Consider the following 22595-nt stretch of genomic DNA (forward strand, 5'->3'; position numbering starts at 1 on the left):
CAAATTTGGTTTGTGCACTTAATACTACCACTGCAATAAATGGTGCATTAAAAACTTTTTTTGTAATTAAATATGTTTTATAGTCAGAAAATATTGGATTTTAACCATCTCTTTCTAATACATAAAAAAACAATAGGATGAGGATAATTTCTATAACCAACAAAAAAGATAATTTAGAAGTGCATGTAAAATAAATTATTTTAAGTAAAATATTGAATAATATGTTTGTAATAAAATGAGGGACAGTTGGATATGACTAAATATATATTTATAAATATATAAATTATAGTTATGTAACTATAGATGTAAATTAAGTTATAAATTAAGATAAAGCATTTATCTTCAGAGATAGATGGGGATTAGATTTAGATAGAGACGAATAGATAATTCTTAATGTGAAAGTGATATTTCACAAACCATATGTAGACAAATATTTTTCCAGATGTATCATCAAATATTTTCAATTGATTTTCTTATACCATGTCCAGTAGTTTGTAGGGAAAAATGATATACCATGTGGGATCATTGTAACATAGCTGTCTTGGCCCTGGGCACACAGAGGTGTTCAGTAAATGGGAGTTACTGTTATTACATATTTCTTGATCTCTACACACAGTTCTGCTGGCCTTGCAGCTCTGGCCCTAGCAGAACTGTGAAGCCATCACTGTCTTTCATGCTCTCGGCCTTCACTTGGGGTTCCCTAATAGAGCGATGGGGGCACCCCTTTTTCATCTTTCAGATATTCAGTGCCCCCTTGCTATCTGAACAGCAGGGATGGAGCAGATCCTGATCATTTTAAATTTTGCACTTTATTTGGTATGCTTGAATTTGTTTTTTGTTCTTCCAGTTTTATTGACATATTGACATACAGTACTATATAAGTTTAAGGTGTACAGCATAATGATTTGACTTACATGCATCATGAAATGATTATCACAGTAAGTTTACTAAACATCTATCATTTCATATAGATACAAAATTAAAGAAATAAAAAGACTTTTTTTTGTGATGCGAACTCTTAGGATTTACGCTTTTAAAGACTTTCATCTCTAACATACAGCAGTGTTAAGTTATCAGGTTGTACATCACTAGTACTTATTTATCTTACAATTGGAAGTTTGTACCTTTTGACTACCTTCATCCAGTCCCCCCTGCTTTTGTCTTTTATCCTTCCTACTACCTTTATACATTGCTAATTTATGACCTTTACTATATATTTGCCTTTACTAATGAGATTTTTCCTTTCATAATTTTCATGATTCTGGTTGTGACCTTTTCTTTTTCTCTTAGAGAAGTCCCTTTAACCTTTCACTATAAAGCTGCCTTAGTGGTGCTGAACCCTTTTAGCTTTTGCTTGTCTGTAAAACTTTTGATCTCACCATCAAATCTGAATGAAAGCCTTGCCAGGTAGAGTATTCTTAGTTGTAGCTTTTTCTCTTTCATCACTTTAAATATATTGTGCCATTCCCTTCTGGCTTGCAGAGTTTCTGCTGAAAATTCAACTGATAGCCTCATGGGAGTTCCCTTGTGGGTAACTAACTTCTTGCTTTTCCCTTTCTGCTTTTAATATTCTCTCTATCTTTAATTTTTGCCATTTTAATTACAATTTGTCTTGGTGTGGTCCTCTTTGGGTTGATCCTGTTTAGGACCCTCTGTGATTCCTGGACCTGGAAACCTGTTTCCTTCCCCAGGTTAGGGAAGTTTTCAGCTATTATGTCTTCAAATATGTTCTCTGCCCCTTTCTCTCTCTCTCTTCTCCTTACGGGAACCCTATTATGTGAACGTTAGTATGTGAACATTAGGTGTCTCGTAAATGGTCCCCACTTCTTATTATTCTTTTTTCTGTTCAGCTTCAGTGATTTCCACTACTCTGTCTTCCAGCTTGCTGATCTGTTTTTCTGTATCATTTAATCGACTGCTGATTCTTTCTAGTGTATTTTTCATTTCAGTTATTGTATTCTTCAGCTCTGTTTGCTTCTTTTCTTATATTTTCTAACCTTTGTTAAACTTCTCACTGTGTTCATCCATTCTGCTCCTGAGTTCTTTGAACATCTTTCCAACCATTACCTTGAACTCTTTCTTGGGTAGATTGCCTATCTCCACTTCACTTAGTTCTTCTGGGGTTTTATCTTGTTCCTTCATTTGGAACCTATTCCTTTGTCACCTCATTTTGCCTAATTTGCTGTTTGTACTTCTATGTATTTGGCAGGTTGATTATGTTTCCCTGCCTTGGAGAAGTAACCTTTTATAAGAGATGTTCTATGCATCCCAGTAATATACTCCCCTTTGGTCACCAGAGGTAAATGCTCTAGGGGTCCTCCCTAGGTGGGCTGTGCAAGTCTTTCTGTTATGGCAGACTGACTACTGTGGGCAGTCTGGTAGGTGTCTGGCCTCTGGTTTGGTTGGTTGCCAGGCCCTCCCTTGTGCAGAAACTACTGGCTACTGGTTAGGGGGACCAGGTCATGAGGCTGCTGCCTGCAGGGCCTTGGAGGTCTTGGAGCTGGTTTTGTTCTGCTGGTGGGCAGGGCTGGGTCCTGATACAGGAGGCTGCTGGGATGTGATGGTCCTGGGAGTTGTGTCTGCCTGCTGGTGGGCAGGGACAGGCCCAGGGGATTGCGGGGCTGGTGCCTGCCCATTGGTGGGTGAGGCCAGATCCTGGGGCTAGTGCTGACTCACTGGTTGGTAGAGCTGGTGTCTCTGGGTGCAGGGCCCTGGCGGTCCTAAGGCTAATGTACAGGGCTTGGTCCTAGAGTCCTGGAGCCTCTGGTGGACAGGGCTGGGTTCCAGGGTGGTTCTGGGTTCAGGGGACTTAAGACAGCAGGCCTGCTGCTGGGTGGAGCTATGTCCCTGCCTGGCTAGTTGTTTGGCCTGAAGCATCCCAATACTGGTGCTGACCATCCAGTGGGTGAGGTCAGGCTCCAGTGCTAATAAGCTCAAGGGAGGATTCCAAAACGACTCTTGCCAGGAATGGTGTCCAAGTGGCAGATAAAGCTCCCCAAAATGGCTGCCACCAATGTCTGTGTCCCCAGGGTGAGCTCCAGTTACCTCCTGCCTCTCCTGTAGACTCTCCAGGATCAGCAGGTGGGTCTGAATCAGGCTCCTTTCAAATCACTTCTTCTGCCCTGGGTCCTAGAGCATGTGAGATTTTGTGTGCACCCTTTAAGAGTGGAGTCCCTATTTCCCACAGCCCTCTGGCTATCCTGAAAGTAAGTAAGTAAGTAAGCCCTTCCAGCCTTCAAAGCCAAATGCTCTACAAGCTTGTCTTCCTGGTGCAGGACCCCCAGGCTGGGGAGCCTGATTTGGAGCTCAGATCACCTGCTCATTGGGAAGATCCTCCCTTTTGTGGGTCACCCACCCCAGGGTATGGATCTTGACTGTACCATGTCTCCACCCCTCCTATGAGTCTCATTGTGGTTCCCTCTTTATATTTTTAGTTGTGGATGTTTTCTGCTGGCCTTCTAATTTTTCTCATCAATAGTTACTCTGTAAATAGTTGTAATTTTGGTGTGCCCTTGGGAGGAGGTGAGCTCAGGGTCTTCCCACCATTTTGGCCACACCATGGTATGCTTGAATTTGAATCAGCTACTTTTGGTCTTTTGTCCATAATTTCACATAACATTTGGTATATATTAGATATTCAGTAAAGGTTTATTGAATACTTTTAGGCATCAATAAGTAACTGTAGATACTCTGGCTGCAGGGTTACACAGGCCTGTGGTCCCTGAAATCACACTCTTTAGGCTAAACTGCCAATAAATTAACATAGTACTTTTAGGGAGATGGCTATGCAGTGTGGGATGGAGAGGTTGAAAGGGATAATCCTTAGTGGGTCCTTCAGATAGGTTCAGTGTCCACTCGGGTGGGCCAGTGGCCTGGGGCTCGGGACCTGAGCAAGAATAAGTGGGGAGTCTAAGAGCTAATAAATAGTCCAATGCACATATCCCAGGCCAGGAAGTGAGAGCCAGCCAATGTCACAGAAGATTAGAGTTTCTAGGCAGAATGAGAAGGCAGGTGAAGGCCTGACAGAGGCACATGTTGAAGGTAGACTCTGAAGCAAATCCAAGATCACCTTGATTCTCTTCCTCCAGAGATGAGAAGATGCTCCCATTAGTGCTGGTCAGCCTAGTGCTGTTGAAGAGCATAGGCAGTTAAAGTGTCCAAGATCTCTGTTATGGATTGAGTTCTCCCCAGAAGACACGTTAAAGACCTACCCCCCAGTACCTCAGAATATGACCTTATTTGGAAGTAGATTTTTTGCAGGTATAATTAATTAAGATAGGATCATACTGTAGTACGATGGCCCCTTAATCCAGCATAATTAATGTCAGTATAAGAAGAGGAGAAAACAGAGAAACATAAGAAGAAGAAACCATGTGACAACAGAAGTGGGGAGATTGGAGTGATGCATCTGTTAGCAAAGGAATGCCAAAAATTGATGGCCACCACAAGAAGCTAGGAAGAAGCAAGAAAGTATTATCCTCTACAGGTTTCAGGGGGAGCACGGCCCTGCTGACATCTTCATTTTGGACTTCTAACCTCCAGAACTAAGAGAGAACAAGTTTCTGTTGTTTTAAGTCACTCAGTTTGTGATACTTTGTAATGGCAGCCCTAAGAAACTAATACACTCTCCAAAGACAAATGCTGCTCTTCATCCACTTAGGAGCACTGACAGCTGTCTCTGGGGTTACCACACCCTCTGTGCAGATTTGGGTCTCTCCATAATTGCCATGGTAACTACCCACTTTGGACATTCAGATTCTTCCATACCTCTGGGATGTTACTCTTCCTGGATGGCTGCAGGCTAAGGAACATGTGCCTGCAATTATCTAGGATAATGAACTTGCTCCACCCACAGAGAAAAACTTCCTGGATGCTCTCTTCACTGTAGATCCTCTCCCAGCCCCATGGCCTCTATTGTCATCCTCCTGCCACAGGAGCTCAGATGCATACATTTTCCCAAGAGTTACAAATTAAGTTCATAGTGTAAATCACTCTTCTTTCTGTATCCTGGAATGTAGCCTTAGGCATATGATATTACATCTTCCTCTTGTAGTGAAGATTTTGACAAAGAAAAGGCCCACCAGAATACATTTTCTTTATTAATACTGAATATGTGAAAATAGAATAGTTTAGTACATTAAATATATACATGTAGATTGTTCTTTTAAAGAAATGGACCTTTACTGGAAATTCATTTAAGTGGCTTTGTATTCAGTGGGCTATATGTTCCTTTTTTTTTTTTTTTAACATCCTGATTGGAGTATAATTGCTTTACAATGGTGTGTTAGTTTCTGCTGTATAACAAAGTGAATCACCTATACGTGTACATATATCCCCATATCCCCTCCCTCTTGCATCTCCCTCCCACCCTTCCTATCCCTCCCCTCTAGGTGGACATGAAGCACCGAGCTGATCTCACTGTGCTAGGTGGCTACTTCTCACTAGCTACGTATTTTACATTTGCTACTGTATATATGTCCATGCCACTCTCTCACTTCGTCCCAGATTACCCTTCCCCATCCCCGTGTCCTCAAGTCCACTCTCTACATCTGCATCTATATTCCTGTCCTGCCTGTAGGTTCTTCAGAACCTTTTCTTTTTTTTTTAGATTCCACGTATATATGTTAGCATACGGTATTTGTTTTTCTCTTTCTGACTTACTTCACTCTGTATGACAATCTCTAGGTCCATCCACCTCATTACAAAAAACTCAATTTCATTTCTTTTTATGGCTGAGTAACATTCCATTGTATATATATGCCACATCTTCTTTATCCATTCATCTGTCAGTGGACACTTAGGTTGCTTCCATGTCCTGGCTATTGTAAATAGAGCTGCAATGAACATTGTGGTACATGACTCTTTTTGAATTATGGTGTTCTCAGGGTATATGCCCAGTAGTGGGATTGCTGGGTCATATGGTAATTCTATTTTTAGTTTTTTAAGGAACCTCCGTACAGTTCTCCATACTGGTTGTATCAGTTTACATTCCTACCAACAGTGCAAGAGGGTTCCCTTTTTTCCACACCAGCTCCAGCATTTACTGTTTGTAAATTTTTTGATGATGGCCATTCTGACTGGTGTAAGGTGATACCTCATTGTAGTTTTGTTTTGCATTTCTCTAATGATTAGTGATGTTGAGCATCCTTTCATGTGTCTGTTGGCAATCTGTATATATTCTTTGGAGAAATGTCGATTTAGGTCTTCTGCCCATTTTTGGATTTGGTTTGTTGTTTTTTTGATACTGAGCCGCATGAACTGCTTATATATTTTGGAGATTAATCCTTTGTCAGTTGCTTCGTTTGCAAATATTTTCTCCCATTTTGAGGGTTGTCTTTTCGTCTTCTTTATGGTTTCCTTTGCTGTGCAAAAGCTTTTAAGTTTCATTAGGTCCCATTTGTGTATTTTTGTTTCTATTTCCATTTCTCTAGGAGGTGGGTCAAAAAGGACCTTGCTGTGATTTATGTCATAGAGTGTTCTGTGTATGTTTTCCTCTTAGCAGTTTTATAGTGTTTGGCCTTACATTTAGGTCTTTAATCCATTTTGAGTATGTTTTTGTGTATGGTGTTAGGGAGTGTTCTAATTTCATTCTTTTACATGTAGCTGTCCAGTTTTCCCAGCACCACTTATTGAAGAGGCTGTCTTTTCTCCATTGTATATTCTTGCCTCCTTTATCAAAGATGAGGTGACCATATGTGTGTGGGTTTATCTCTGGGCTTTCTATCCTGTTCCATTGATCTATGTTTCTGTTTTTGTGCCAGTACCATACTGTCTTGATTACTGTAGCTTTCTATTATTGTGTGAAGTCAGAGAGTCTGATTCCTCCAGCTCCATTTTTCTTTCTCAAGATTGCTTTGGCTATTCAGGGTCTTTTGTGTTTCCATACAAATTGTGAAATTTTTTGTTCTAGTTCTGTGAAAAATACCAGTGGTGGTTTGATAGAGATTGCACTGAATCTGTAGATTGCTTTGGGTAGTATACTCATTTTCACAATGTTGATTCTTCCAATCCAAGAACATGGTATATCTCTCCATCTGTTTGTTTCATCTTTAATTTCTTTCATCAGTGTCTTATAGTTTTCTGCATACAGGTCTTTTGTCTCCTTAGGTAGGTTTATTCCTAGATATTTTATTCTTTTTGTTGCAGTGGTAAATGGGAGTGTTTCCTTAATTTCTCTTTCAGATTTTTCATCATTACTGTGTAGGAATACAAGAGATTTCTGTGCATTAATTTTGTATCCTGCTACTTTACCAAATTCATTGATTAACTTTAGTAGATTTTTTTGTAGCATCTTTAGGATTCTCTATGTATAGTATCATGTCATCTGCAAACAGTGAAAGTTTTAGTTCTTCTTTTCCGATTTGGATTCCTTTTATTTGTTTTTCTTCTCTAATTGCTGTGGCTAAAACTTCCAAAAATATGTTGAATGATAGTGGTGAGAGTGGACATCCTTGTTTTGTACCTGATCTTAGCAGAAATGCTTTCAGTTTTTCATCATTGAGAATGATGTTTGCTGTGGGTTTGTCATATATGGCCTTTATTATGTTGATGTAAGTTCCCTCTATGCCTACGTTCTGGATGGTATTTATCATAAATGGGTGTTGAATTTTGTCAAAAGCTTTTTCTGCATCTGTTGAGATGATCATATGGTTTTTATCCTTCAATTTGTTAATATGGTATATCACATTGATTGATTTGCTTATATTGAAGATTCCTTGCATTCCCAGGATAAACCCCACTTGTTCATTGTGTATGATCCTTTTAATGTACTGTTGGATTCTGTTTGCTAGTATTTTGTTGAGGATTTTTGCATCTATGTTCATCCATGATATTGGCCTGTAGTTTTCTTTCTTTATTAAGTCTTTGTCTGGTTTTGGTATCAAGATGATGGTGGCCTAATAGAATGAGTTTGGGAGTATTACTCCCTCTACTATATTTTGGAAGAGTTTGAGAAGGATAGGTGTTAGCTCTTCTCTAAATGTTTGATAGAATTCACCTGTGAAGCCATCTGGTCCTGGGCTTTTGTTTGTTGGAAGATTTTTAATCCCTGTTTCAATTTCAGTACTTGTGATTGGTCTGTTTATATTTTCTGTTTCTTCCTGATTCAGTCTCGGAAGGTAGTGCTTTTCTAAGAATTTGTCCATTTCTTCCAGGCTGTCCATTTTATTGGCATATAGTTGCTTGTAGTAATCTCTCATGATTCTTTGTATTTCTGCAGTGTCAGTTGTTACTTCTCCTTTTTCATCTAATTCTACTGATTTGAGTCTTCTCCCTTTTTTTCTTGATGAGTCCAGCTAATAGTTTATCAATTTTGTTTATCTTCTCAAAGAACCAGCTTTTAGTTTTATTGATCTTTGCTATCGTTTCCTTCATTTCTTTTTCATTTATTTCTGATCTGATCTTTATGATTTCTTTCCTTCTTCTAACTTTGGGGTTTTTTTGTTCTTCTGTCTCTAATTGCTTAGGTGTATGGTTAGGTTGTTTATCTGAGATGTTTCTTGTTTCTTGAAGTAGGATTATATTCCTATAAACTTCCCTCTTAGAACTGCTTTTGCTGCATCCCATAGGTTTTGGATTGTCATGTTTTCATTGTCATTTGTTTCTACGTATTTTTTGATTTCCTCTTTGATTTCTTCAGTGATCTCTTGGTTATTGAGTTGTGTATTGTCTAGCCTCCATGTGTTTGTATTTTTTACAGATTTTTTCCTGTAATTGATTTCTAGTCTCATAGTGTTATGTTTGGAAAAGATGCTTCATACGATTTCAATTTTCTTAAGTTTACCGAGGCTTGATTTGTGAACCAAGATATGTCTATCCTGGAGAATGTTCCATGAGCACTTGAGAAGAAAGTTTATTCTGTTGTTTTTGGATGGAATGTCCTATAAATATCAATTAAGACCATCTTGTATAATGTGTCATATAAAGCTTGTGTTTCTCTTTTTATTTTCATTTTGGATGATCTGTCCATTGGTGAAAGTGGGGTGTTAAAGTCCCCTACTGTGATTGTGTTACTGTCGATTTCCCCTTTTATGGATGTTAGCATTTGCCTTTTGTATTGAGGTGCTCCTATGTTTGGTGCATAAATATTTACCATTGTTATATCTTCTTCTTGGATTGATACCTTGATCATTATGAAGTGTCCTTCTTTGTCTCTTGTAATAGCCTTTATTTTAAAGTCTATTTTGTCTGATATGAGAATTGCTACTCCAGCTTTCTTTAGATTTCCATTTGCATGAATATCTTTTTCCATCCCCTCACTTTCAGTCTCTATGTGTCCCTAGGTCTGAAGTGGGTCTCTTGTAGACAGCATATATACGAGTCTTGTTTTGGTATCCATTCAGCCAGTCTATGTCTTTTCATTGGAGCATTTAATCCATTTACATTTAAGGTAGTTATTGATATGTGTGTTCCTATTACCATTTTCTTTATTGTTTTGGGTTTTTTATTGTAGGTCTTTTCCTTCTCTTGTGTTTCCTGCCTAGGGAAGTTCCTTTAGCATTTGTTGTAAAGCTGGTTTGGTGGTGCTGAATTCTCTTAGTTTCTGCTTGACTGTAAAGCTTTTTCTTTCTCTGTAGAATCTGAATGAGATCCTTGCTGTGTAGAGTAATCTTGCTGTAGGTTTTTCCCTTTCATCACTTTAAATATGTCCTGCCACTGCGTTTTGGCTTGCAGAGTTTCTGCTGAAAGATCAGCTGTTAACCTTATGGGTATTCCTTTATATGTTATTTGTTGCTTTTCCCTTGCTGCTTTTAATATTATTTCTTTGTATTTTATTTTTGATAATTTGATTAATATATGTCTTGGTGTGTTTCTCCTTGGATTTATCTGTATGTGACTCTATGTGCTTCCTGGATTTGATTGACTATTTCCTTTCTCATATTAGGGAAGTTTTCATCTATTATCTCTTCAAATATTTTCTCATTCCCTTTCTTTTTCTCTTCTTCTTCTGGGACCCCTATAATTCGAATGTTGGTGCATTTAATGTTGTCCCAGAGGTCTCTGAAACTGTCCTCAATTCTTTTCATTCTTTTTTCTTTATTCTGCTCTGTGGTAGTTATTTCCACTATTTTGTCTTCCAGGTCACTTATCCATTCTTCTGCCTCAGTTATTCTGCTATTGATTCCTTCTAAAGAATTTTTAATTCCATTTATTGTGGTGTTCATCATTGTTTGTTTGCTCTTTAGTTCTTCTAGGTCCTCATTAAACATTTCTTGTTTTTTCTCCCTTGTATTTCCAAGATTTTGGATCATCTTTACTATCATTACTCTGAATTCTTTTTCATGTAGACTGCCTCCTCATTTGTTTGGTCTGGTGGGTTTTTCTCTGTCTTCTCATTTTGCTTAACTTACTGTGTTTGGGGTCTCCTTTTTGCAGGCTGCAAGTTCGTAGTTCCTGTTGTTTTTGGTTTCTGCCCCTAGTGGGTAAGGTTGGTTCAGTGGGTTGTGTAGGTTTCCTGGTGGAGGGGACTGGTGCCTGTGTTCTGGTGGATGTGGCTGGATCTTGTCTTTCTGTTGGGCAGGACTGCATCTGGTGGTGTGTTTTGGGGTGTCTGTGAACTTATTATGATTTTTGGCAGCCTCTCTGCTAATGGGTGGGGTTTTGTTCCTGTCTTGCTAGTTGTTTGGCATGGGGTGTCCAACATTGATGCTTGCTGGTCGTTGAGTGGAGCTTGGTCTTAGTGTTGAGATGGAGATCTCTGGGAGAGCTCTCACTGATTGATACATGGTCCCAGGAGGTCTCTGGTGTACCAAAGTCCTGAGCTCAGCTCTCTCACCTCAGAGGCTCAGGCCTGACACATGGCTGGAGCGCCAAATCCCTGTCAGCCACAGAGCTCAGAAGAAAAGGGAGGGGAAAAAGAAGAAAGAAAGAAAAAGAAATAAAATAAATAAAGTTATTAAAAAAAAAATTAAACTAAAAAAATTAAAAAGAAAAAAAGAGGAAAAGAAAACACAGAGCAACCAAACCAATAAACAAATCCACCAATGATAACAAGCACTAAAAATCTATACTAAAAAAAAAAAAAAAAAAACAGACAGACCGAATCCTAGGACTAATGGTAAAAGGAAACCTATACAGACAAAATCACAAAAAGGAGCATACATATACACACTCACACAAAGGGAAAAAGGAAAAAAACAATATATATATATATATATATATATATAATAATAATAAAGGAAGAGAGCAACCAAATCAATAAACAAACCTACCAATGATGATAAGCTCTAAATACTAAACTGAGATAAACATAAAATCAGGAACAAATTAGATGAAGAAAGCAAACCCTAAGTCTACAGTTGCTCCCAAAGTCCACCACCTCAATTTTGGAATGATTCGTTGTCTATTCAGGTATTCCAGAGATGCAGGGTACATCAAGTTGATTGTGGAGATTTAATCCACTGCTCCTGGGGCTGCATGGAGAAATTTCCCTTTCTCTTCTTTGTTCACACAGCTCCTGAGGTTCAGCTTTGGTTTTGGCCCTGCCTCTGTGTGTAGGTTGCCCTCTCGTGTCTGTTCTTCACCCAGACAGGACGGGGTTAAAGAAGAGGCTGATTAGGGGGCTCTGGCTCACTCAGCCGAGGGAGGGAGGGGTATGGAATGTGGGGCGAGTCTGTGGCGGCAGAGGCCAGCATGATGTTGCAACAGCCTGAGTCACACCACTTGTTCTCCCAGGGAAGTTGTCCCTGGATCACAGGACCCTGGCAGTGGCGGGCTGCACAGGCTCCCGGGAGGGGTGGTATGGATAGTGACCTGTGCTCGCACACAGGCTTCTTGGTGGCTGCAGCAGCAGCCTTAGCATTTCCTACCCAACTCTGGTGTCCGCGCTGATAGCCGCAGCTCGTGCCCATTTCTGGCGCTTGTTTAAGCGGTTCTCTGAATCTCCTCTCCTCACACGCACCGAAACAATGGTCTCTTGCCTCTTAGGCACGTCCAGACTTTTTCCCAGACTCCCTCCCAGCTAGCTGTGGCACACTAGCCCCCTTCAGGCTGTGTTCACACAGCCAACCCCAGTCCTCTCCCTGGGATCTGACCTCTGAAGCCTGAGCCTCAGCTCCCAGCACCCACCCATCCCGACGGGTGAGCAGACAAGCCTCTCAGGCTGGTGAGTGCTGGTTGGCACTGATCTTCTGTGAGGGAATCTCTCCTTTTGCCCTCTGCACCTCTTCTGCTGCCCTCTCCTCCGTGGCTCTGAAGCTTCCCCCGCCCACCCCCTATCTCCACCAGTGAAGGGGCTTCCTAGTGTGTGGAAACATTTCCTCCTTTACAGCTCCCTCCCAGAGGTGCAGGTCCCATCCCTATTCTTTTGTCTCTGTTTTTTCTTTTTTCTTTTGCCCTACCCAGGTATGTGGGGAATTTCTTGCCTTTTGGGAAGTCTGAGGTCTTCTGCCAGCGTTCAGTAGGTATTCTGTAGGAGTTGTTCCACATGTAGATGTATTTTTGATATATTTGTGGGGAGGAAGGTGATCTCCACGTCTTACTCTTCTGCCATCTTGAAGGTCCCCCCGTATATGTTCCTTTTGAGAAGCTGTAAACACATAGTCCTGAGGCAGCAGTACATAGCAGCTTGACAACTGATTATGACACATCATGCATAGAACAATTGGTTAAATTCAGATCTTAAAGTGAATTTTTTGGTTTTAACAATAGTCTGGGTGACCTAGTTGACATTGCATTTCTGTAAGGCTTGAATAACCCCATTGCTTATATTAAGAACTATCAAATAAAGAAAGGCTAGGAAGAGACCAAATCCAAATTAGACAATGAAGAGGGAAAAAAAGAAGTTAAGGCAAGTGAAAGGGTAAAAGGTGAAACTAACATACAAAAAGTATAGGAAGCCCAGTTCCTATAAACAACAAGGATTTACTGTATAGCACAGGGAACTATATTCAATACCTTATAATAACCTATAATGGAGAAGAATCTGAAATATATATATATATATATATATATATATATGTGTGTGTGTATACATAACTGGATCACTTTGCTGTATAGCTGAAACTAATACAATATTGTAAATCAACTATACTTCAATAAATAAAAAGAAGGCCTGTTTCTTATTGAGGAAAGGCATATTACTAAGCAAAACTGATCTTTTATTGATTGCAAAGTTGTATGAAAATTATCCCAAAAGTAAAAGAAAAAAGAGCATGGCACACCTATCTCACCATTTGAGTGATAAATCAAGGAGCGGGGATTTGAGTCAGATCTGACTTGAGAAGCCATGATCTTGTCACCATGTGGAGCTATACATAGGGAAAAACTTATTCTTTTTTATTCCCTTTGTATTCTCTTTGGGAATAAAGTAACTCCTTGAGGGTCCTCTGTGCACTAAACTAATGTAAATATTTGGCTTCCCTGAATGCCAACTGTGATGGATGCAAACCCTGAGTATTTCTGCCAGTAGGTGACTGACTGCATGTTCATGGCCTTGACACAGAGGCTGACTGGGATTTCCTTGAACTCCTAGGAGCTGAGGTGACCTACATGAACATGACTGCCTACAACAAGGGCCGGCTGCAGTCCTCCTTCTGGATTGTGGACAAACAGCATGTTTACATCGGCAGTGCTGGTTTGGACTGGCAGTCCCTGGGACAGGTAATCTTTTCATTACATAAAGTCAGTGTTCTGTCAGCATCAAAACTACCATCTCCAAAAAAAAAAAGAAAACACAACAAATAAACCTACCACCTCCATAAAGCATTCAGTCACCTCTACTGTGGTTGAGGGAAATTAAACCTACAGCTTTTGTTATTTTGCATAGTTTTAGTAGGTTCACCTTCATTTAAAGTGAAATGATAAACCTTTCTTTGTTAGAATCATTTTACCAAAAGAACTGCCTTTGCTTTAGCACTTGTATAACTCAGATGCTACTCCAAGATTCTTTAGAGCATGTTTGTATGTAATTTATATTACACAAAGCTAAATTTTCAGGACGAGATCACATAATCTATGAGAAACAGGAAAACATATCAATTCAGTCTAGGATTACATATTGTAGAATAATAGTTTTATCCCTTTAATAAATCTTAAGATAAAGATGTCTTCATCTTTCTCTTTGCAAATAATTAACTTCAAATATCTTGAAAATACACTTGAACAGTCTTGTAATTTTCATGTATCTATTTGTGCCAGAGGTGATCCATGGAGGATTACAAATCACCTTCTTCCCATTTGTCAACTAGTGGCTGGAAGTTCTTCATCACTGGATGCATAAGAAGACTGACCAGTCAACCATGCATGCACAGAGCCAGTACACAATGTTTTACCTGAGCTCTTTTAATATTAGGATCCCTGAAATGACATTGAATTCTACTGCACTTCTATTTATTCCTATGGGAAAAAAGCACACACAATGGCCGTAGCTTGAAAGACAACACCACATGGGATAAATCTGAGAGAGGGTAACATTATATTTGTACTGTTAGCTTCAGGCCTTTAACCATTTGCCTCCCAGTTTCCACTCTTTTCCTCTTTTCCTTCTTAAACTACCATCTTTCATGACACATATTCCATCTAGTTTTCCTCTTTTAATGCGTGAGGCAGATAAAAGTGCTCAGCTGTAAAAAAAAATGGGCAAATGAAATACTAAAATCCCAATTATTGCCCTCTCCATGGAATAGTGTGGAGCCAAAGTACAACTTATCTAAGGTGGTTTTCTAGTTTTGCATGTGAAGAGGAGTCACAGTAGCCCAGTCTCAAGGGCCAAGTACTTGGTATCTCTAATAAGACAGTCTACCTCCCCAGCAGAGGAGGGGACACTGAAAGAAAATTCCATAATTCATTTCGGGATGAAAGCACCATCAAAGATTATGACAAAACATTATTTTATATTTGCTCAGAAAATTAGGTGCTACCTACTGATACAAAAATGATTCTGAATAAAATAATAGTATAAATAATAATAATTGCAACAATAACTAGCTTATATTGAATGCAAGGTGTTGTTCTAAGCCATGTAAATGGATTATCTAATTAAAACCTCTCAATGATCCTATGAGGTAAACGCTATTATTGCATCCATTTTAAAGAAAAGTAGACTTCAGCCCAGAGTTGAGTTTCAGTATTGAATGTTTTAAGCAAATTTCTTCCAATATTAATTTTGATATGAAAAATATAAATTTTGAGTCTGTTTATCTTGTGTCTGATGGCCCTTCAAACACACATATAAAAATAGTGATTACAGCAACATCGGCTTACCTCAGAAATAACAAGTAAGGCAATGATAGTATAAAGCCTCAATAATTTAGAGTATTTAGAGAAAAATAGTCTAATTTATGGAAATGTCTGGGTCTATCTTTTGCTTTTTTTGTACTTACAAAATATTAACCAATAAGTATCTTTTGCCCAGAAATTTTCAGCTGGATCTCCCATATTAAATAGATAAAATTGATTCTGTAACAATATCAATTATATGTAAATTCTGCTAAGTAGTTTTTAAAAAATTTTTACTGGAGTAGAGTTGATTTATAATGTTGTATTAGTTTCTACTGTATAGCAAAGCAAATCAGTTATACATATAGATATATCCACTTTTTTTAAGATTCTTTTCCCATAGAGGTCATTAGAGAGTACTGAGTAGATTTCCCTGTGCTATACAGTAGGTCCTTATTATCGATTTTATATATAGTAGTGTGCATATGTCAATCCCAATCTCCCAATTTATCCCTCCCCCTTCCCCTCCTAGTAACCATAAGACTGTTTTCTACCTCTGTGACTATATTTATGTTTTTTAAATAAGTTCATTTGTACCATTTTTTTGATTCCACATATAAGCAATATCATGATATTTGTCTTTCTCTGTTTGGCTTACTTCACTCAGAATGAAAATCTCTAGGTCCATCCATGTTGATGTAAATGGCATTATTTTGTTCTTTTTTATGACTGAGTAATATTCCATTGTACATACGTACCACATCTTCCTCACCCATTCCTTTGTCGATGGACATTTAGGCTGCTTCGATATCCTGGCTATTGTAAATAGTGTTGCAATGAACATTGAGGTGCATGTATCTTTTCAAATTATGGTTTTCTCCAGGTGTATGCCCAAGAGTGAGATTGCTGGATCATATGGTAGTTCTATTTTTAGTTTTTTAAGGAACCTCCATAATGTCTCCATAGTGGCTGTACCAATTTACATTCCCACCAACAGTGTAGGAGTGTTTCCTTTTCTCCACACTCACTCCAGCATTTATTGTTTGTAGACTTTTTGATGATGGCCATTCTGACTGGTGTGAGGTAATACCTCATTGTAGTTTTGATTTACATTTCTCTAATAATGCAAATTATTAGATCTGATTTTTGTAGTGCCATAATTTATCATTATTATAGTGATGTTGAGCATCTTTTCATGTACTTTTTGGCCATCTATACATCTTCTTTGGAAAAATGTCTATTTATTTAGATCTTCCAGACATTTTTTGATTGGGTTGTTTGTTGTTGTTGTTTTTGTTGTTACTGAGATGCATGAGCTGTTTGTATAGTTTGGAGATTAATCCCATGTCATTTGCTTCATCTGCAAATATTTTCTCCCATTTTGTGGGTTGCTTTTCATGTTGTTATTGTTTCCTTTGCTGTGCAAAACTTTAATTAGATCCCATTTGTTTATTTTTGTTTTTATTTTCATTACTCCAGAAGGAGAATCAAAAAAGATCTTGCTTCGACTTATGTCAGAGAGTGTTCTGCCTATGTTTTCCTCTAAGAGTTTTATAGCATCCGGCCTTACATTTAGGTCTTTAATCCATTTTGAGTTTATTTTTGTGTATGGTGTTATGGAGTGTTCTAATTTCATTCTTTTACATATAACTGCCCAGTTTTTCAAGCACAACTTATTAAAAAGACTGTCTTTTCTCCATTGTATATTCTTGCCTCCTTTGTCATAGATTAGTTGACCATAGGTGCGTGGGTTTACCTCTGGACTTTCTATCCTGTTCCATTGATCTATATTTCTGTTTTTGTGCCAGTACCATACTGTTTTGATGATTGTAGCTTTGCAGTATACTCTGAAGTCAGGGAGTCTGATTCCTCCAGCTCTGTTTTTCTTTCTCAAGACTGCTTTGGCTATTCAGGGTCTTTTGTGTTTCCACACAAACTTTAAGATTTTTTTTTTCTAGTTCTGTGCAAAATGTCTTTGGTAATTTGACAGGGACTGCACTGAATCTGTAGATTGCTTTAGTCATTTGATAATATTGATTGTTCCAATCCAAGATCATGGTATATCTCTCCATCTGTGCATGTCATCTTTGATTTCTTTCATCCGTATCTTATAGTTTTCTGAATATAAGTCTTTTGCCTCCTTAGGTAGGTTTATTACTAGGTATTTTATTCTTCTTGATGTGATGGTAAATGGGATTGTTTCCTTAATTTCTCTTTCTCATCTTTCATTGTTAGTGTATGGTAATGCAAGAGATTTCTGTGTATTGATTTTGTATCCTGCAACTTTATTGAATTCATTGATGAGCTCTTATAGTTTTCTGGTAGCATCTTTAGGATTTTCTATGTATAGTATCATGTCACCTGCAAACAGTGACAGTTTTACTTCTTTTCCAATTTGGATTCCTTTTGTTTCTTTTTCTTCTCTGATTGCTGTGGCTAGGACTTTCAAAACTATGTTGAATAAAAGTGGCTAGAGTGGACATCTTTGTCTTGTTCCTTATCTTAGAGGAAATGCTTTCAGTTTTTCAACATTGAGAATGATGTTTGCTGTGGGTTTGTCAGATATGGCCCTTATTATTTGAGTTAGATTCCCTCTATGCAAACCTTCTGGAGAGTTTTCATCATAAATCGGTGTTGAATTTTGTCAAAAGCTTTTTCTGCATCTATTGAGATGACCATAAGTTTTTTATTCTTTAGTTTGTTAATGTGGTGTATCACATTGATTGATTTGCATATATTGAAGAATCCTTGCATCCCTGGGATAAATCCCACTTGATTATGGTGTATGATCCTTTTAATGTGTTGTTGGATTTGGTTTGCTAGTATTTTGTTGAGGATTTTTGAGTCTATGTTCATCAGTGATATTGGCCTATAATTTTCTTTTTTTGTGGTGTCTTTGTTGGGTTTTGATATCAGTGTGATGGTGGCCTTGTAGAATGAGTTTGGGAGTGTTCCTTCCTCTGAAATTTTTTGGAAGAGCTTCAGAAGGATAGGTATTAACTCTTCTCTAAATGTTTGATAGAATTCACCTGTGAAACCATCTGGTCCTGGACTTTTGTTTGTTGGAAGTTTTAAAATCAGTTTCAATTTCAGTACTTATGATTGGTGTGCTCATATTTTCTATTTCTTCCTGGTTCAGTCTTGGAAGGTTGTACCCTTCTAGAATTTGTCCATTTCTTCTAGGTTGTCCATTTTATTGGCATATAGTTGATTGTAGTAGTCTCTTATGATCCTTTGTATTTCTGTGGTGTTGGTTGTAACTTCTTTTTCATTTCTAATTTTATTGATTTGAGCCCTCTCCCTTTTTTTCTTGATAAATCTGGCTAAAGGTTTAACAATTTTGTTTATCTTTTCAAAGAATCAGCTTTTAGTTTTATTGATCTTTTCTATTATTTCCTTCATCTCTATTTCATTTATTTCTGCTCTCATTTTTACAATTACTTTCCTCTTACTAACTTTGGGTTTTGTTTGTTCTTCTTTCTCTAGTTGCTTTAGGTGTAAGGTTAGGTTGTTTATTTGTGATTTTTCTTGTTTCCTTAGGTAAGATTGTATTGCTATAAACTTCCCTCTTAGAACTGCTTTTGCTGCATCCCACAGGTTTTGGATTGTCATGTTTTCATTGTCATTTGTCTCTAGGTATTTTTTTATTTCCTTTTTGATTTCTTCAGTATCATTGGTTATTTAGTAACATATTGTTCAGTCTCCAAGTGTTTGTGTTTTTTACAGGTTCTTTTTCCTGTAGTATATTGCTAATCTAGTGTTGTGGTCAGAAAAGATGCTTGATATGATTTCAGTTTTCTTAAATTTTCCAAGGCTTGATTTGTGGCCCAATATGTGATTTATCCTGGAGAATGTTCCATGTGCACTTGAGAAGAAAGTGTATTTGGCTGCGTTCAGGTGGAATGTTCTATAAATATAAATTAAGTCCTTTTGGTCTAATGTTTCATTTAAGGCCTTTGTTTCCTTACTGACTTTCTGTCTGGATGATCTATCCAATGGTGTAAGTGGGGTGTTAAATTCCCCCACTAGTATGGTGTTACTGTTGACTTCCCCTTTGACGGCTGTTAGCATTTGGCTTATATATTGAGGTGCTCCTATGTTGGGTGCATATATATTTACAGTTGGTATATCTTCTTCTTTGGTTGGTCCCTTGATCATTATGTAGTGTCCTTCCTTATCTTTCTTTAACAGTCTTTATTTTAAAGTCTAATTTATCTGATATGAGTATTGCTACTCCAGCTTTCTTTTGACTTCCATTTGCATGGAATACCTTTTTCCACCCTCTCACTTTCAGTCTGTATGTGTCCTGAGATCTGAAGTTGGTCTGTTGTAGACAGCATATGTAAGTGTCTTGCTTTTGTATCCATTCAGCCAGTCTGTGTCTTTTGGTTGGACCACTTAATCCATTTACTTTTAAGGTAACTATCAATATGTATGTTCCTATTGACATTTTCTTAATTGTTGTGGATTTGTTTTTGTAGGTTTCTTTTCTTTCTCTTTTGTTCTCTTCTGTTGTGATTTGATGGCTATCTTTGGTGTTGTGTTTGGGTTGTTTTTTCTGTTTTGTGTGTGCATCTACTGTAGTTTTTGGGTTTGCTGTTCCCATGAGGTTTTGATACAGCATTTTGTATTTGTATTATACAAGGTATTTTAAGTTGATGGTCTCTTTCCTGCCTAGAGATGGTCCTTTAGCATTTGTTGTAAAGCTGGTTTGGTGGTGCTGAATTCTCTTTGCTTTTGCTTGTCTGTAAAACTTTTGATTTCTCCATTGAATCTGAATGAGAGCCTTGCTGGGTAGAGTGTTCTTGGTTGTAGGTTTTTCCCTTTCATCACTTTAAATATACCATGCCACTCCCTTCTGGCATGAAGAGTTTTTGCTGAAAAATCAGTTGATAACCTTATGGGGATTCCCTTGTATGTTATTTGTTACTTTTCCCTTGTTGCTTTTAATATTTTTTATTTGTCTTTAATTTTTGTCAGCTTGATTAGTATGTGTCTCGGTGTGTTCATACTTGGGTTCGTCCTGTATGGGACTCTCTGCACTTCCTGTACTTGAGTGACTGTTTCCTTTCTCATGTTAAAGAAGTTTTCAGCTATAATACCTTCAGATATTTTCTCAGGTCCTTTCTCTTTCCTTTCTCCTTCTGGGACCCCTATAATGCAAATGTTGGTACGTTTCACATTGTCCCAGATGTCTCTGAGACTTTCTTCATTTCTTTTCATTCTTGACACCCTATGTCAGGGGGTGTGTTTTGAGGTAGCTGTGATCTCAGTATGACTTTAAGCAGCCTGTCTGCTGATGTGTGGGGCTGTGTTCCCACTCTGCTGTTGTTTGGCCTGAGTTGTCCCAGCACTGGAGCCTGTAGGCTGTTGGGTGGGGCCGGGTCTTGGTACCAAAATGGGGACCTCCATTGTGGCACTGATCTATATCCCCTGAGGCCTCTACCACCAGTGTCCTTGCCTCCACAGTGAGCTAAAGCCAACCCCTGCCTCCCCAGGAGACCCTCTGTTTCTCCCAACCCTGTGGAACTCCTACGCTCAGGCCCAGTTGCCCTTCAAAGCCAAATGTTCTGGGGGTTCTTCCTCCCAATGCTTGACCCTCAGACTCTCTTGGAGGGCTACTTTTATATGGGAAAGTTTCTGTGTAGCCTGTGTAGGTTTAATATTTTTTGGTGCGAGGGCTGTTTTTAGAATGAACGTCTGCTACCTCTTTCCTCAATGTATGCTGGTCATTATCCCCTTGTAGGAGGTGCTACTGATGTTGTGGTGACCTGAGCCCACACTGGATATTGAGCAGGGCCTCCCTTTTGCTCTGTGGTTGTCACTGCCCTGTCAGATGTGGGGTCTGCTCCCTAGTTTTTGCAGTAGAGGCCCCAAGATCTGTTTCTGACCTGTGTTTCTGATCTATGGTGTGAGATAGGTAGGATTAGAGCACTCCCACTGGGAGGGAAGCCACTGAGTTTTCCTTCTCTGTAGCTGTTCACCTATGAGTGTACTCTGTTTTGTCACTTTTCACCCCCTGTGTTGGCTCACAAATTACACTGTTGTTGGAAGTGCTCTCAGCCCCAACTAACTAGGGGTATGCTGGCAATTGGCCCTGCTGTCTCTCAGGCATTGTTTTTACCAGGCCACCTGTGCAGATCCACTGAAGTCAGGTTCCAGGACTGCAGTAATTGTGCAGCTGGACCTGCCGTGGGAGCTATGAAGGCAGCTCAGATTTTGGCCTGGTCCAGTCCCCACATGTACGTGCCCACAAAGCCTACAGCCACTAAAGCTAGACCCGTCTCAGCTGTGGGAGCACTCATCCATTTGGATACCCCACAGGCACTGAGTTTACAAAGCCAGAAGTGGGCCTGTAAATCCACGGTTCCCACAGCCACAAGGAGAGATTTCAGCTCTTCCTCCTTAGTTGCATGACCCCTGGGGCTCACCTGTGGTTTCAGCCCCACCTCTGCATGTGTGCCTCCCACCAGCAGCTGCTCCCAAGGCTGCCCTAGAGAACACGCACCTGCCCAGGCAGGCAGAGCAGAGGCAGCAATGGGTGGGGCACGCAAGCCTGCTCAGGTGGGCACCCCTCCTAGTGCCCATGGAGGCAGGGGACAGCACATGGGGTAGGGGGCTACAATGGCGGCCCCACCCCTTGCACACCACTCAACAACGGCACCCTGCTTCTGTGGAGGCCTGGGCTTCTTCCACGCACACTCCCAGTTGTGGAGCTCCTTCCTCTCATCCCTTCAGGCTGTCTCTTCACAGCCAATAGCTGTCCCCTCCTTGGGTCTGCTCTCCAAACCCCACGTTCCAGCGCCCAGCACCCATCCACACCAGCAGGCACGTCTCAGGCTGTGGCGCACAGGGCTATAGCACAGACCATCCGTGTAGGCCTTACTGTGTCCTGCCTGCCACAGACTGGTTGCTGTGCTCTCCTCTGAGCCCTCAAAGCTCCCCTTCTGTCCCAGCTGATTTCCCCACCAGTGAGGGGGCTTCCCAGTGTGCGGGAACCTCTCCTCTCCTTCAGTTCCCCCACCAGGGGCGCTGGTCCCATCCCATTTCCTCTTTTCTTTTTGTCTTTCTTTTGTCCTACCTGGTTGTGTGGGGATTTTTCTTGTCCTTTCAGGTGCCCAAGATCCTCTGATAGTGTTCAGCAGGTGCTCTGTGAGACTTGTTCCATTTGTAGCTGTATTCTTAATGTACTTGGAAGGAGAGGTGAATTCCACGTCCCTGCTAAGGGGTTTTTAACTTGAACATCATTTGCTGCTTCTTTTTTTTAAAGAAAACGCATTTTCCCACCACTAAATTTGATGTTCTTTGTTATTAACTGTTATTAACTGATAGGGTTTAAAGTTCTATGAATTTCATTTGAGTGAGGTTTGAATTATTGAGGTTTAATGACATTTTTCTCCAAATTTTTGAGCAAATTATCTTTGTTTCCTTTATTTCCT

At 39.4% G+C, this 22595-nt stretch overlaps 1 protein-coding gene across 6 annotated transcripts in view; it reads left to right on the forward strand.

The window, feature by feature from the left end:
• PLD5 (phospholipase D family member 5) overlaps nt 1-22595 on the forward strand; it is a 478515-nt gene that overhangs the window by 360112 nt on the left and 95808 nt on the right. For 5 of the 6 annotated variants that reach the window (XM_082340839.1, XM_082340841.1, XM_082340842.1 and 2 more), the window contains one exon: nt 13472-13599. The exons of the other annotated variant lie outside the window; for it this stretch is intronic. In XM_082340839.1, coding sequence (XP_082196965.1) covers nt 13472-13599 — 128 coding nt within the window. The remainder of the gene's footprint in view (nt 1-13471; nt 13600-22595) is intronic. 6 annotated transcript variants of the gene reach the window in all.

This window comes from Balaenoptera borealis, assembly GCF_965194805.1.
Source record: "Balaenoptera borealis genome assembly, chromosome: 1".
Classification (NCBI taxonomy): domain Eukaryota; kingdom Metazoa; phylum Chordata; class Mammalia; order Artiodactyla; family Balaenopteridae; genus Balaenoptera; species Balaenoptera borealis.